Source organism: Rana temporaria, chromosome 11, assembly GCF_905171775.1.
Source record: "Rana temporaria chromosome 11, aRanTem1.1, whole genome shotgun sequence".
Lineage (NCBI taxonomy): Eukaryota > Metazoa > Chordata > Amphibia > Anura > Ranidae > Rana > Rana temporaria.
Genome location: NC_053499.1, coordinates 146,102,254 through 146,119,518, shown reverse-complemented (window position 1 = coordinate 146,119,518; position 17,265 = coordinate 146,102,254). Strand labels below are relative to the sequence as shown.

General features: G+C 42.9%; 1 protein-coding gene across 1 annotated transcript in view; it reads left to right on the top strand.

Annotated features, from left to right (window-relative positions):
* Positions 1 to 17,265, top strand: part of LOC120917823 (BTG3 associated nuclear protein) — a 440,239-nt gene that overhangs the window by 287,208 nt on the left and 135,766 nt on the right. Inside the window, 2 exon segments of the mRNA XM_040329379.1 lie at positions 4,535 to 4,665; positions 12,945 to 13,007. Coding sequence (XP_040185313.1) covers positions 4,535 to 4,665; positions 12,945 to 13,007 — 194 coding nt within the window.

Sequence of the window (17,265 nt, the reverse complement as noted above, 5' to 3'; positions counted from 1 at the left end):
CAGGTGAGACACAACAGCCGCTTGACCTCATAGCGTTCCTTGGTCCTCCGTCAGCTGTGCAGCCTCACGCCCTCTGCCAGCAATTCTCTCACATATCAAAATTGTGAAGGCCGAGCCAGAAAGTTTACATTATGGTGATTTATAACCACTGATATATCCTCCCTTCAAGCTGGGCCCTGTTTATGTCCGTGTTTGTTTTGTATTTTTTTTATATGGGAAAAAAAGTTTAAAAATGGATAAGTTTTACTTTTTTATAGCCAAAACTATTTTAGAGGCCATCTTGTTGAGAACGTCTGAGAAAATTATTCAGGCCACACATACAAATTCACAGATAAAGTTTTTTTTTCCGTATGTTCTTGCATAAATATTTTAGGCCAAGCTTAAAGCAGAAATCACGGCACCAGAACAAAGACATTTCACTGTGAAGCCCCCCTCTTTACTTGCAGTTACACTTCACTCATAAAAAAAAAAATTGTGGCTGAACCATAAAATTATCTTCCTAAATTAGGTCAACTGATCCCACTGTCCTGCTTCCTTTTTTAAGGAGGTCAAGCGGCTGTTGTGTCTCACCTGACTGTCTCACTGGATTTCCATATCCAGCTGCATTCATGTAGTGTCACTATTATTATTTGTCCATGGACAAATAAACAAATATTGGGCTGCAGCCTTGTTCCTTGAAAGCTGCGTTTATAAATGATCTCTAATAATGCCTGGCATATGGCCCTCTGTTTTAACTTTTATAGCTAGATTCATGTACCCTGTCCTAACTTTTTGCGGCGGCGTAGCTTAGCGTGTTTAGGCTACGCCGCCGTAAGTTAGCGAGGCAAGTACATGATTCTCAAAGTACTTGCCTGCTATGTTACGGCGGCGTAGCCTAAAGCGGGCGGGCATAAGGGGGCCTAATTCAAATTCGTCTGAGGGGCCGCGTTTTATGATAATGAGGCTTGACCCGAGGTGATTGACGTTTTTTTTAACTGCGCATGCGCCGGGCGCCTACATTTCCCGGTGTGCATTGCGGCTAAGTCCGCCGCACGGGCCTATTGATTTCAACGTGGACGTAAACGACATAAATCCCTATTCAGGAATGACTTACGCAAACTACTTAAAATTTTCGAATTTCGACGCGGGAACGCGGCCATACTTAACATTACTATTCCATCTATTTGATGGAATAAATTTAGGTGGCCTATCTCTTACGTAAACGGCGTAAATGTACTGCGGCGGCCGGGCGTACGTTCGTGAATAGGCGTATCTACTGATTTGCATATTCTAAGCCGACCGCAATGGAAGCGCCACCTAGCGACCATCAGAAATATTGCAACCTAAGATAGGACGGCGCAAGCCTGACTGACCATGTCTGACCAGTTTCAGCAGACATGTTCGGTCGTGTGTACGAGGCCTTAGAGTCTGCAAAAGACTTGAGACTGGGGTGAAGGTTCACCTTCCAGCAGGACAACGACCCTAAACATACAGCCAGAGCTACAATGGAATGGTTTAGATCACAGATGTCAAACACAAGTCCCGCGGGCCGAATGCGGCCCTCCTCTGGTACACTCAAGACCCTTACTTTCGGCTTTCAAGCAATGAATTCAGCTTCTTCCCAGCAGCAGCATAAGGAGAGGGGGGGGCACTGTGATGTAAGGGAGAGTGGGGGACTCAATTTCTGATGGTGGGTGCCTCTGGACATCTAATCTTACAAATACAACCGTTCCTTTTGAGGGCAATCATAATGGATGCAAATGGCCTTACCTTTCACTTTAATTCAGTTGTTTATTGTCAGATTTGTAATGAAAATGAAAATATGTCCATTATGTAGTTGCAAAGGGGACAATTATTACGCAATCATCTCAAATCCCTGCAAGTTATAATAAGCAGTTCTAATGACTAGATATTTCCATCACTGCTTTGCAGTAAACCCCAATATAACCATGCTATTCTCATCAGTGGTAAATACAATACATGTTATCAGCTTTATATGACAACTTCTAGGTAATCTGTGACTCTCCAGCTGTTGTTGCTTCAAAACAGCTGGAAAATCCAAAGGAAACAAAGGAATATTTAAAAGCTTTAAACTTTTTTTGGAAGACATAAACTGCTTCAACAATAGAATTAGTCCTCAGTTTATTGGAGGCACCTTTCATGACCATTCTCGGTTTGTGTACTGAGAGCAGAAAAGGCCACAACTCGTTTCAGCTTGCCGTACTGGTACCAGAATCTGCTCCCACTTTCTGACTCTTCTGTACTATACTGTCTTTAAAGTTGGCAGTTGTACATGGCCCTGGATTTCTTTGTTTTCCAACTGTATCTCAAAAGAACCCTTTCTCTTTCTTTCTGTGTTTAGAATTCATTTGTATATGTAGTACTACTCTCGTAGGAGCTGCTGGAATATTGCCCAGGTCTTCCCCAAATGTTTTGCCCTGCAATCTGCCACCAGGTGCACAAGCTCAGTCACACATTTCTTCAATGACCAGTCTAGGTGTGTAGTTGTTTTTATTTAATTTTTTAAATTTTGTTTGGAGAACTTTAATAGGGTTGAGGGAATTAAGTGTGATACTCCAAAAACAAGAACTATGTACAACTTGAGCACTTATGTATGTATTCTTTTTGGAAAAAGCTGTAGTAAAGTCCCCGCTTGCAACAAACAGTGGACTTAGCTTTGAGGTAGTAATAGTAGTAGATAAAAGCAACTCCTTTCTTTAGAGCCACAGAAGCAGAGTCTCTTTATAGAGCATTTGGGTGGACTAAGCTCTTTAGAACACCAACTAGTGTCCCCTTTAACAGATCCACAACTGACTCTCTAACACCCGAGAAGTGGCAGCAGCCCAACAGCCTTTAAGATCTCTCAGCTACACCTGTGATTGTAAGCTCTATCGAGCGGGGCCTTCTGGTTCCTCCTGTATTGAATTGTATTGTAACTGTACTGTCTGCCCTCATGTTGTAAAGCTGAGCAAAATGTTGGAGCTATATAAATCCTGTATAATAATAATCTGTACCAAGGACAGCTGGTTGCCTCCTTCCAAGCAATGCCATTCTCCAAAGATACCAGGCCAGATCTTCAGCAGACAGTCCCTCACTCAGCTCTCTAGAGTCCCAGCATCCAGGCTCTCAGTTCACCCACCTGAGGGCTCACGAACAGCAAGCACATGGCTGCACTGCCCTGAAGGGCAGCAGCAGCCATCTAGGCTGGACTAATCCTCTCCAGGAAAAGACAGAGAGCCCATTGTGGTCACAGAATATATACAATCTCCCATCATGCCTTCAGAGCCAGCTCCCTGGGATTGGCTAGGGCTGCATTAATATCCATGCTTCCATCTGCATAACTCCACACCTATGACCCAGAAACTTCTTAAGCTCTCTGGAAACAGAGGGAGCTATCAGACTGGCAGCTACTGAGCAGACCTAATGAATCAGACACTGCTGCACTGATTACAGTGAGAAACTAAATGTAGCTAAACAGAACAATAATAGCCACGCTGGCTACAGTGAGGCATATAACATAGCTCCACAAACCACAGTGAGCCAAAACTAAATCTATCTACATTCTACATAAAGTAATTAACTGTTTACAATGAACCGTGAGCAGGGAATTGTGGGAGCTGCCAATACTAACTGTTGCTAATGGTACAGCAAGCTGCCATTACTGCATGAGTCACTGACCTTGTAAAGTCTGCACTCCTGTCCTGTTCCAGGTCAGTGACCCAATCAACACTGAAGCCAGGATGATGACAACCCTGAAGTCTGTACTCACAGTATATGTATGTGTGTGTGTGTGTGTGTATGTATGTATATATATATATATATATATATATATATATATATATATATATATATCCTCATAGGTTCTCTTTTAATTCTATGTCAGGACAAAAAAAACAAACATTTTAAGTACATCTCCTGAAAACATGCACAATCCATGTTTTCTCCCATTAAAAATATTTCACTTTGGAACAAATAACTCAGGATCTGACAGAAATCCATTGCACCACAAATTTTCTGCCTATGCAGCTATGAAATTCAAGGCAGCATTTTTAGCCCTGCCTGCTGAAAAACAGAACTCGGCCTACCCTCTCCACATGCATACATTGATTTTTTTTCCCCAGCAAAACAGTGCCACTGCATTGACTACTAAGAGGCTGTCTACACAATTTGTTTAGAGGAAGGACTTTGGGGGGATGTACTTCTGGGACTGTGGCTATGTCAATTGGAACTAAGCTCCCAGTAATTTCCGTGCAAGGATTTTAGAAGCTTAAAGGGGTTGTAAAGACAAAAATAGTTTCCGCTTCAGAACAAAATAGTGTGTGATTGTAATGGGAATATTGAGGTGCTCGCTATCTGGGGCATTGATTACAAAATGGTTTCATTTCATGTAATCCTAAAGTATTGCTAAATTTGTATCAGCTATGCCAATACAGGAAGTAAGCACCATCGGAGTAAATACACTAAATATTAAATCATGTTTAATGCCACCGCAATTGGCACAGTCTGTTTTAAAATTCACAATTACCATATGTGCATTTGCATCTTTCTCTTCTAGATGGTGTACAGAATACTGTTTCATCTTCCAGTGACCTGCAGCAGACACAGCCTCAAGCATTGCACTACGCTCTGGCCAATGCCCAGCAGGTACAGATCCACCAGATCGGGGAAGATGGCCAGGTCCAGGTGGTGAGTAGTCTCCTTCTTCTTTATAGAATAGCAAACAATTACAGTACACAGAGTAATGTTTATGTTGAGTTCTGTAACAGTTGCAAGTGGACCTTCTTATCAGACATCATCCTTCTTCTAACAGAGACCCATCTAGCAGCCAAGGGCAGTGACATTTTTGCTCTGATCAAAATGTTACCTGGCTCATGTCTGAACAGGTTTCATGTCGAAACCACTGCAGTACATTTATGCCAGGGGAGTGCAGGGAGTGCCTGCTTCCATCAGAGCCTAGTCACACAGTTGCTTGTTTCATGACTGATTTTGTTTAAGACAGATCTCTGAGAAATTTGAAAATTCCTCCTTGCAATGGGGCTGCATCCGCACTGCAAAAGTTTATCTGCTCGTTTAGGTCTAGGGGGTAAGTGATACTAAACCTTGAAATGTTTTAAATAAGAATAACAATACCTGCTCTGTGCAATGGTTTTGCACAGAGCAGCCCTGATCCTCTTCTTTTGGTGTCCCCCACCAAGACTCCAGGCTCCTCCTCCTCATCTTGTGCTCCCACAGAAAGTCGCTTTCCATGGCGGGGCATCTGTCTGGGCTGGGCTTACTTCCAAGTCCTGCTGCTGTGTCCATTGACACAGCAGCAGACTAGTGACCAGTGTAGTGTCAATAGCCCTGCTCTCAGTCCACCTCTGAAGTATGGAGGATTGAGTAAGTAAAACTGCTTTTACTCTCCGTCAGACTAAATAAGCAGGTAACCCTTGCAGTGTATTCACAGCTTCACTGCAAGCAAGAGTTTTCAGATTTCCAGGAGTTGGGATTTAACAACTGCTGAGATTGGATTATTTTAATGAAAGATGAAGATGAAAAAAAAGATTGAAATTTGCTTTTGAAATTACATTAACCATAGATGAAATTTTATTGACTGGGCTTTCCTCAACTTTAACCAAACAGTTAGCAAGGTTACTAAATATGCTTCCCCATACACCAGATACAATTTACAAATCTGTTTATACTGAAAGAGGAAAGACCCAGACAGATGGTTCCTATTCTATACTTAAGCTTTATGAAGAAAAATCTGAGCCTTACCTTCTGAACTCACTAACCCCTGTAGAGTTTTGGACACCATAGATCCCCACCTTCTATAACACATGCCCTTTCTGGAGGACTGAAGCCCAGGTCAGGGATATATGCTGTTCCAGGCCTACTAAAATGTCTACACCCTAAATCACTAGATGGAGGAATACTGTGATAACACTGGCTTATAAATGCAGTGCCTTACAATTTAGGACATTCCTCAGCAGATAAAAAAAAGAATAGCTGAGATCTAGTCAAATCTGTGAAGACTGAAAGGTATTAAATTCTGGGGGTTGTATTTCCAAAAAAGGGAAGTTCATTTCCTCTGGCGATGGAGTTTTCCCAGAGAATGTCAGGTTAACTTGCAGAAATATTTCCTTCTGGTTCCAGCCAATCAAAGTCTGTACAGTGACACATAAATTTACGTTTGATAGCTACGGCTTGGATTGGAGACACAGTGATTTAAGTGCTGTAAAGTGATCACAGAGTCTCACAGTCATAGGAAATGAAACAGCAATTATTTATGAGAATAGAGCATCTCAGACAGGTCGAATCTTTGTGCTTGACACAAAAACAAATTTTCTTGAGTGCAACTAAAGACAATGGGCTAGATTCAAGTAGCCCGCCGTAAGTTTGTGTGGGCGTAGCGTATGTTATTTACACTACGCCGCCGCAACTTAGACGGGCAAGTGCAGTATTCACAAAGCACTTGCTCCGTAAGTTGCGGCGGCGTAGCGTAAATCAGCCGGCCGTAAGTGCGCCGAATTCAAATTTGCAAGAGGTGGGTGTGTTTTATGTAAATAAAACATGACCCCACGTAAATGACGTCTTTAACGAACGGCGCATGCGCCGTTCGTGAAAGAATCCCAGTGCGCATGCTCTAAATTCCGCCACAAATCGTCAATGCTTTCGACGTGGACGTAATTTACGCAAAGCCCTATTCGCGAACGACTTACGTAAACGACGTAAAAAATAGAAAATTTGACGCGGGAACGACGTCCATACTTAACATTGCGTACGCCTCATAGAAGCAGGAGCGACGTTACGCTGGAAAAGCCTTACGCAAACAACATAAAAAATTCCGCCGGGCGCACGTACGTTTGTGAATCGCGTATCTAGGTCATTTGCATATTCTACGCCGAAAACGACGGAAGCGCCACTTAGCGGCCAGCGTAAATATGCACCCTAAGATACGACGACGTAAGAGACTTACGCCAGTCGGATCTTAGCCTAATTTCGGCGTATCTTGCTTTCTGAATACAGAAAGAAGATACGCCGGCGCAGCTTTGAATTTACGCGGCGTATCTATAGATACGCCGGCGTAAATCATTGCTGAATCTAGCCCAATATAGACAACGTGTTGTGATTAGGTTTAGAGGATCTGTATAGGCATGGCACAAGTTTACCCCAACTCTCCCTCTACCCCTCTAGAGCAGAGGCAGCCAATCCTGGAGAGATAGAGATTTATCTGAGCAACATGGAAAAGATTACTAGTTTGCAACATATTTTTTTTTTTTAAAGCGGAACTTTTTTCATCTCTCCATCTATTAAATATCCTGCCTTTATTGTTTTAACTTTGGATAGTAAAACATTTTTTTCAGCCAGTAAATATCTTATATAGCCCACTACCTGTTTCTTGTCTGGTAAAAGGGCCTAGGCTTATGACATCATGCACAGCTCTCTCACTCATGTGAGAGCTTGCCAGGAAAAAAGGTGGATAAGTCATAGGAGGGCCAATTAGAGCTGGAGCGGTGCCTCTGTGTGTGTCTGTGTGAATACAGGAAGTGAACAGGCAGCAGCTTCAGATGCCCACAGTTAAAATGGTTGCAGCCAGACTCAGTGTAGGGGGATTTCTGCAGCATATATGGCAAGTGCAGAATCACAGTATATATAAAATAATATGCAAAGTAATTGGAGGGAAGCTTTAGAATGGCAAAGATGTTTTTATTTCAAATTATGTGAGCAGACTGCAGTTCCTCTTTAAGGAAAGGACCTGAGGGTTCTCAAAATCATCTAAAGCTTTTACAGGCGTCAAGCTCTTGAGCGTTAAATAATAAGTTCACCTTTTAACAAAAAAGAATACATTACAATTTTTTGCAGGGAGTGTGTCTAAATTTGTTGAGCAAATTAATGCTGCTACCAGACTCATCCACCTTGCCCAAGCGTTTTTTTGCTTGTTGTCCCTTTCTGCCAACCCCTCCATTACCTTCAGCTCACCCAACAATTTTTTTAAATACTAACAACAACCTACAAAGCCACCCACAATTCTGTCCCAACCTACATCCTTTATCTTGTCTCGAAATACCAACTATGACGACCTGCTTTCTAGCTCCCTCATCAACCCCTCTTCCATGCTCACCTCCGGGATTTCACTAGAGCCTCTCTATCCTCTGGAGCTCTGCACCCTAACTAGCTCCTACTCTGTTCATCTTTAGGTGATCCCTAAAAAAAACATTTCTAGCTTCTCGCTGCCTTCACCTAACAACTAAACTTTTATTTTCTCCAATAGCTCACCCCCCACAGTTATTACCCTTTGTATCACTTGACCCTTTTTTGTAGATTGTAAGCTCGAACGAGTAGGGCTCTCTAATTCCTTTTGTATTGAATTGTGTTATAACTGTATGTCTGCCTTCATTTTGTAAAGCGTTAAGCCTCGTACACACGACCGAGTTTCTCGACAAAAACCAGCAAGAAACTTGCTGGTATTTTTTTTTTGCCGAGGAAACCGGTCGTGTGTACACTTTTTGACGGGGAAACTGTCGAGGATCTCGTCGAGCCAAAAAGAGAGCATGTCTTCTTTTTCCTCGACGGGAATGGAGAAATTTGTCTCGCCGAGATCCTCGACAGCCTAACAAGGAACTCGACGGGGCAAAACAATGTGTTTCGTCCGTCGAGTTTCTCGTTGTGTGTACGAGGCTTCACACACCCCAGAGTGCAGAGTTTTTAGTAGTAAGTTACATAGAGTTCAGAGATCAGTGGTAAGTAACCCAGAGTAAAGAGGTCAGTAGTGAGAAACACAGGATTTCTCAAGTCAGTAGTATATAATGCAGAGCGCAGGGGGTCAGGATGAAAGTGTTTATCTCTGACCACACTAAGCAGGAGCGCACAACTGTGGTCAGTTCTCTAGCTATGCTGGAAACTCAGTGTACTCTCCTCCAATTGTCAGACTTGTCCTGACATGCCCCCCGCTGCACAGCCATTCACTGGGAAGCTCAGTGTATTGCTGTTTCTCCTCCCACAGCTCTTGTGTAGCTGAGAACAGAGGGAATGAGATCACTTATAAAAAAGGTATTTATCATTTTTTATAAATATATATATATATATATATACAAATATTTTACCTTTCTATTGTAAACTGAATGGGTTGTTTTACAAAGTGATTGTTTACAATCACTTTAAGTAACGCAGAGTGCAGGAGTTAGTAAGGCAAAGTGCAAAGGTCAGGAGTAACTAGCCCCCACCCCCCCAGGAAAAATACCCACATTTCAGTACAAACATCTGCACCACTAAGCCAAAATCACCCACAGCACAAATTTCCCCCTCTACACAGAGTCAGGGTCACCCGGCAGAGTGCGGGAAGTCCTCCCCGGTCTTCCCTTGGCTATGTTATATGACATTTCAGAGCTGAGGAGGAGCCCAGGAACTCCATCTGTGCTGAAGTGCCTATTGCCACTCCAATGTGAGGTCTGAGAGACGGTGATCTGCTGATATGGTTCCTCCTATCAATATGGTTCCCCCCTTGACTGTGCAGGCGCAATCCGAGCCAACGGAAATCACTGAACCTGATCAGCATTTTTCAGGTGTAGAAACAGGTCCAGGGCGACATGGAATTCGCTGTAAGTTGGCAGTCGGCCTCACATACTCGCTTCACTCAGACAGCTCGCTGCGCTCGCTCGGTCGCCTTGCTCTTTTTTTTAACATCCTCCAAGTCCACGGAAATGGCAAGGAATGAGCCTGGATGCCGCCCCGAGCCCCGCATACAGCATGTACATTTGAAGAACAGCTGATCAGGTTTGGAGATTTCCGTGGGCTTCGTCTGCGCAGTCGAGCAGGGAACCATATCAATAGGGGAACTAGCTCGACAAGACACCGGCAATTACTTCAAACAAAGGGACAATACAGCAGGGTTGTGCTATCACAAGGGGTGAACAAGACCCTTTGTGATAGGTGGGGCAGTGACTCTTTGTTGAGAGATCTGGGGTCTATTAGACACCTGATTCCCCCTCTGCCCTCCAAAGCTGCTGATCAAATGTAAATGTATTGCTATCACAAGGAATGAACAAGACCCTAATGCTGTGGCAGTGACAGGTACTCTTTATTGAGAGATCTGGAGTTTATTAGACACCTGATTCCTCCTCTGCCCAGTGCAGTTGACTTTGGTACTGTAGAGAGAAACCGCTTTTCTTACTTCTTCTGATCTCATCACCAAACGTTTTTCAGGGTAGCTGCTGTGAGCTCAGTTTCTATTGACATAGGCACATCCCCTAGAACAACATCTTTGAGAGATCTTCCTACACACATTGTGTGGGCAGGCCCCTGGGTGTAAAGGCAGCAGGGAAAGAAAACAACGTACTCATGTGGAGAGGGACACAGAAGGGTGGAGTGATAGGTGAAATAATTTAGTTGAAGAGGAAGGGCTGATTTTAGTGCAGCAGAGGCAGCACTGTCGGCTTAACCAGGAATTAGGGAACTCAATAGAATTCTAGCAGGATTGCCAGTTATGTTTCTATACATAATTTTTAAAGGGGGTGAAACAAGGCCACATGTGCATGTATTGCTGAAATGTACTGCATATGTATTTTTTTTTTTACATTTTGCCTAGATATACACTTTAAAAGACTTTGGTATAGCAAACAAATGAATGCAGTACTGTTAGGGTTAAATCATGCCACTCTCCCCCAGGCCACTAGCAACGGAAGGCAAAGTGTCTCTTATCAAGTCTGAATGGAGTTTGGGCTGAAAGTTTTCCTCGGAGTTCCTATTGTCAGTTTGATAAGTTCAATCTGTTTTGTTTTGCCTCTTATGAATAGGATAACTTCCTTCCAAAGGAAATGAAGCTGTTTGATATAGAGGGAACTGTGTTTCTTTGAAAGTTACAGGCAATTGTTCTCGCTGTAAAAGAAAAAAAAAATAGAAGACTTTTTGACTGAATTCCAAATTGTGCATCTTTAATCTGCTCTCCATACAGAAGTTTTATTCTTCCCAGAATATGGTCAGTGAGAAAATTAGATTATTTTTTTTTTCTGATGGTTAGGAATTCAGCATGGTGCATAGCAGGGGTTCTAGGTTCATTTCCTACCAGGAACATTGCACAGGGTTCCTCACACAATCCAAAAACACGTTGGTTGCTTAATCTGTTATCATCACATTGGTCCTTCTGTGTTTGAGGAGATTGGATTGTAAGCTCCTTTAGTATCAGGGAACATTTCTGTGTGTTCTGTGCATTTTGTAAGGCGCTGCTTAAAAAAAATCAATTTTGCGTAACTGATTACTGATAATAAAGAAGGTTTTATGTTGTAGTGGTACATGCCTAAAGGGGACCTGTGCCTCAGGGGCATACCTAGAGCATTTGGCACCCGGGGCAGATCCTATATCTGGCACCCTACCTCCATTAGACTGGCCTATATTTCCCTTCTGGTAATAGTATGATCAAGCAGGTATCGCCCCCAAGAAGAATGTGCCCATGTCAGGTATCCCCCTTTTTGGGAAGAGTGTGACCATCACCCCTCCTGAGAATAATGTGCCCATGTCATGACTACCCCTCCTGGGAGGAGTGTGATAATAACAGGTATCCCCCCCCCCCTCTGAAAAGAGTTTGACTATACCAGGAACTTCTCTCCTGCACGGCGTCCGATCTCACTGCTCAGCAATAGACAGATGGCAGGCTGGGTGAACCTGTCATTGTAAAGATGTGGAGGTAGAAGGTGGGATCACCTACCTAAGGAGATGGAGGATCCAGACAGGCTGGAGTTGCTGGGCGCTGCCATGCCGATGGGAGCGATGTTCAGAGAGCGGTGTACAGAGCGGCTCCCTAAGTGGCGTCGGCCTGACACCCCCTCAATGTGTGGCACCAGGGGTTGGTACACCACTGGTTTGGCCACAGGCGTTAAAGTATTTCCTTTTTTTTTTTTTTTATAAGCAATAAATCCACATTAAGCCCTTTACTGAGCTTTCTAGTTGCAGGTACCATTCTAGTTTATAACAGAGCTACTTTGGGTATGATAAGCCTTACGGCTTTATGATGTAAACAAAGTACACCTGACCTGTGTTTATATTAAAAGTCACTGCTGGTAAAAAAAAGAGTTGGATAAAGCTGCTAAGAATCCAATAACAACCTCATCAGTGAACTTTGAGGGTGAATTGCTCCACAGTACCTGCAGCTACAGAAGTCACTGAGGGGTTTATTTACTAAAGCTAGAGAGGGCAACATTTGTTAAAATTCTGCAGAGAAACCAATCAGTTTCCAGGTTTTATTGATGAAGTTTAATATTAAACAAGCTGAGGTTAGAAGCTGTTTGGTTTCTTTGCAGCATTGTGACACATTTTGCCCTCTCTAGCCTTAGTAAATAAACCCCTAAGGCAGGGGTCTCCAAACATTTTAAACAAAGGGCCAGTTTACGGTCCTTCAGACTTTAAGGGGGCCGGATGTTGGTGTTAGTAGGAGGAATAGTACCATATCATTGGGGTCAATAAGAAGAACGGTATCCTATCATTGGGGTCAATAGGAAGAACGGTAGCTTATCATTGGGGTCAATAGGAAGAATAGTATCTTATCATTGGGGTCAGTAGGAAGAATGGTGCCCCATAGTTGGTGTCAGTGGGAGGAAAAGTGCCTCAAGGGCCAGATAAGTGCAAGCAAAGGGCCACATCTGGCCCCCGGGCCGCAGTTTGGAGACCACTGCCCTAAGGGATTGTTCTGAAGCTCATAAACTGCTTGTTAAAACTATGTAAATGTTTGAAAGTCTATAACTTAGCCACAGGGTTACCTAATGCTTGTCACTAACTGACTAATCTGTTGACTAATGGCAGTCACTTTTCCTGTTCGGTAAGCATATGTGGGCATGTTGGGGTATATGATACAGGAGGCAGCAAAGATCAAGTTGACTTGGTTCAGGCATTGGCAACCCTGAATTTTGTGTTTGGCCTCCTACTCTCTTTCACTGAGCATCTGAGGATGTTGAATCCCTTATTAACTGTTATTTTCTTTCTGTCTCTTACAGGGACACCTGCATATTGCACAAGTACCGCAGGGAGAGCAGGTGCAAATCACTCAAGACAGCGAGGTAATCCTTCATATTTTTTCTCTTGAGATTATAAAGGAATTGACTGTACTGGATGTTAGTTATGGTGTACTTATAGTACATACTTTATTACAACAGAAATATCATATATCTTGGATTGAATCCATGAAAAAAAAAAAATGTTATTATACCCAAAAATAAACATTTAGCATATTCTAACTTACTATTTCTTAGATTTGGTGTCTGCATTAGTGTTCTTTATTTGTATTCTTTACTTTTACCTGTTGATCAGCCTGTAAATGTATTATTCTTCAAGCTGTCCAGCAAAGGTGTCAAGTAGACTGTTGAGACAAACCATTTACCACTGAGAGGAGTGCTTACAATGGTCATTTTTTATTCATTGAGGAAACATTTTTTTTCCAACAAAAAAATAAACTGTTGCCCCTGGACTTTCACACTGGAGTGAGAGGCGAGGCGTTTTACAGGTGCTATTTTTAGCGCTATAGTGCCTGTAAAGTGCCTCAGTGTGAAAGGGGTCTAAAAATAACCTTGTCTCATTTTGCTCTGCACATGCTCAGTTGCTCTCTATTTTAAGGCATGAACAATGCTGGAGGCAATTTACAGCACACAATCATTTTGGTAACATAATTATTAAATTGTTACTAAACCCAGGACCCTGAATTCACTATATCTGGTCTCTCACAGTACATAGAACATGGAAATGTAATTATTTTAGTAAATATAAACTGCTAAATACCTTTTCTCATCAGCCGTATATATCAGTCTGTGACTTCTATCTGTGTCTGGTTAAAGCTTTTAGGAGGAGTTTTCATTCTCCCCTGTTTGTCCAATGAGGCTGCAGGACCCCTGACCCTCTGTCTGGACAGTGCTGATTGGCCCTGTGCTGATCACATGCACCCTCCCAAGAAATAAAACAACTCTCTAGCGGTACACACCAAACTGAGCATGTGCAGCTTGCCCTCAAGGCTCAGTTCTATCAGCAGATAGATCCAGGACAGTGGAATGAGGGGAGGTTAAGAGAAGACAGGATCAAGCAGCTTTTCCCCACAATGCATAGATGTAACCCCTTAGGTACCACAGAGAGTATAACACATATACACCCGTTATTTCTTCTACTACTCTGTAAAGACTGAAGCCCTATACACACAGGGAAGAATCTCGTCAGGAAAAAAAGGTTGTTTTCCCTGATGAGATTCTTGGCAAGAATCTCTTGCCGCCCGAGTGTACAGACTCTCCTTTTAAAAGAACCGCGGTTCTCTTGAAAGGCGAGAACGCTGTGACGTCATCACGTACGACGAGCATGCGCTCGTCGCATTCAATGCCATTGCCGCCATCTTGCTGCACCCTACCTATGCCTAGGAAGCTACCGCCCATGCGTCAGTCATTTCGAGCATGCGTGGGTTTCCATGGCGACAGGTAAGTATACACACTCTCGGGTTTTCTGCCGAGAATCTCACGACGAGAGAAATAGAGAACATGTTCTCTATTTTTCTCGTCGAGATTCTGGGCAGTTTTCTTGTCGAGAAACCTTAAAGCCTCGTACACACGCTTGGTATACTCGGCAAGAAAGCTCTGACAGCAGTTTTCTTGCTGGTTCTTGCCGAGTAAACCGAGCACATGTACGAGACTTCAGTAAACTGGTCTGTGACCCAGGCGAGTGCAATTTAGAACATGTCATAACACTCTGAAGTTCATATGTGTGCGACTCACCACCATAGTGCTATGCTGCTTTCATTCCGGGAATTAAATTGTCACACCTCGCAGATAGTCCCAGGTTTTGTTCTATAAATGACCTGGAGGAGTGGGAGTCTGGGAGACTGGCACCACTTGCATCCAAGCAGCCAGGAATCACAGCTCTATTATTCCCGCCATGTGAAGGTGCAGATTTGATAGATGTAGAATAAAGCCTGCATGATGGGAGTTTACTTTTAAAGCAAAGTTTAATTGCCTAACCCTGATAAATTTATTGTGCCAAGAGTTGGGCTTTAAGCCAGCTATTTATTAAATGTACTTCTTGAAATGCAAATAAAAACCTGCTTTTATTTTGAGCTTTTCAAACCCTTTATATCATCGAGCTATTTTAGGTAGTTTGGAGCCATTGTTGGGTTGTTTTTTTAAAAACATCTGGCAATGATAATGTACTGCAGTGGAATAAAATACTCACTAAGGGGGGCATTTATAAAAAAACCTGTGCCGAGTATTATGTATTCTTCATTATTGCATGGTTTCTGCTTTTTTTATATAAATATTACATATTTCTTTAGTAAAGCACAGAAAATTGCTCACTTTTCAGCCCACACTGGTTTTTATGAACTAACCCATTAAATGCCACCATTTTCTTTCTTGGCTTTGATTGGCATGCTGTTGGCTTCTGGCCTTCCATTGTGATCGCAGCTACATACCAAGAACACTGCCGCAACCATCAGAACATATTTGTGTTCCTGACACTGGGTGAAAACTGATGACATTACAGGAAAATCAAATATTTTAGCCCTTGTGGTTTTTAAAGACCTGTTTCATATCTCAGCTGGGATTGCAGTTTGCACGTTTTTGTCAGTTATGAGTTTCCAGAAAAGCCATGGACTCGAATTTGCCGGATCTTTTCCTCAGTAAACTGGATTTTTTTACAATTGAAGTTGGAGTGTGAGGATAATGGGGCTGAAGGTGTTACAGAGACAAGCGTTTTCTATAATACTGGTGTGTATGTTTAGTTGGCAGTGAACTCCTGAGCTGCTCTGCAAATGTTTGTATGGCTCCTCTGAAATGAAGAGAGAATTATGGAGTGAGTGTAGCACCGGGTTTATTACATTTCAGTATTCCTTCAGTCTCTAGAATAATTAAACACCTATGTTAAAGCTGAACTCCAACTCCAGGTAGATATAAAAAGCACAAATTAATGCAGCTCTGTAATCGTTAATACGCCATTTTGTCACACAAGAAGGCACCTGTAGGTTACACAGACATGGAAACCTCTAGGGTTCATGTACCTTCACGATCAACTTCACTCCTATGGGGGCATAAACTACTACCTTTTTCCAATCTCACCATTGTTGGACGGGCAGAGACACAGACTACTACAGGCAAATCTCACATTGTGGGAGGGGTAGAGACACAAACTACTACAGGCAAATCTCACATTGTGGGAGGATAGAGACAAACTACTGGGGGGAAATCTTACCATTGTGGGGGGGGGGGGGGGTTAGAGACACAAACTACTGCAGGAAAATCCCACCATTGTGGGAGGGGCAGAGACACAAACTACTGTGAGGAGATAGCACCATTGTGGGAGGGACAAAGGCAATCTACTGTGTTAATATCTCCACACTGTTGTGGGAGGGGTGGGGATGCAAATTATTTTAGTAAAATCTCACTGCTGTTGTAAGTGTAGGACCTAAACTGCTGTAGGGAAATCTCCCTATAAACCTGAGTTCACACTATAGCGAACACAGACATCGTATGTGATTCGCATCCACACGGCTGGGCAGATCACATGTGATGTCTGTGCAATGCGAGTTTGGCTATACAGTTGTATGGCTGAACTTGCATTGGATTCGCACAAAAAAGGTGCAGGAACTTTTTTTTTCCCCCACTGGAATCTGATCACATGGGGGTTCTCACCCATGTGATCCAATTCCTGTCCAAATCCACAGTTCACACTGTGATCTGCAAACCGATCTGGGGGTGTCATTAACATTGTATTGACACCCACAGTGGTTTGCAGTGAGCAGAGTGAACTGCTTGTAGGAGAGATGCGATGCAGGAACTGGCGCTGGTTTCCGCATTGCTATGGTGTGAACCCAGGCCTATGGGAGGGGCAGAGACACAAACTACTGCAACAAAATACATTTAATAGTTATTTAGTTGGGAAGTTCAGATTGCCATTGACCACTCAATGCAGTTGTAATGGTCAGGGGTTAACACCGTTTACAATATTCCATTCCACCAACCCAAGACAGCTTATCTGACACTCCACAATCCAGCAGACAAGATTCATATGGATTTTCCCAGAATAACGAGACACAAGCTCTGTTCTCTGGTTCCAAACAGATAGGACACTTTAATGGTAAACTCAGGCTTGTTATATACAGTTAGAAGCCCCAAGAAACAATGGCTTAACTCCACCCACAACATGACACAATGGGTGCTCAATACAAATTCCTTTAGATAACTACATTCAGATAATCTACATGAACTAATCACTAGTCATTTACCCAGATGTTCTGACTCCGCGATAAGCTATTCTCACCTGATACACTATCCTTAGTAGACGTAATTGACA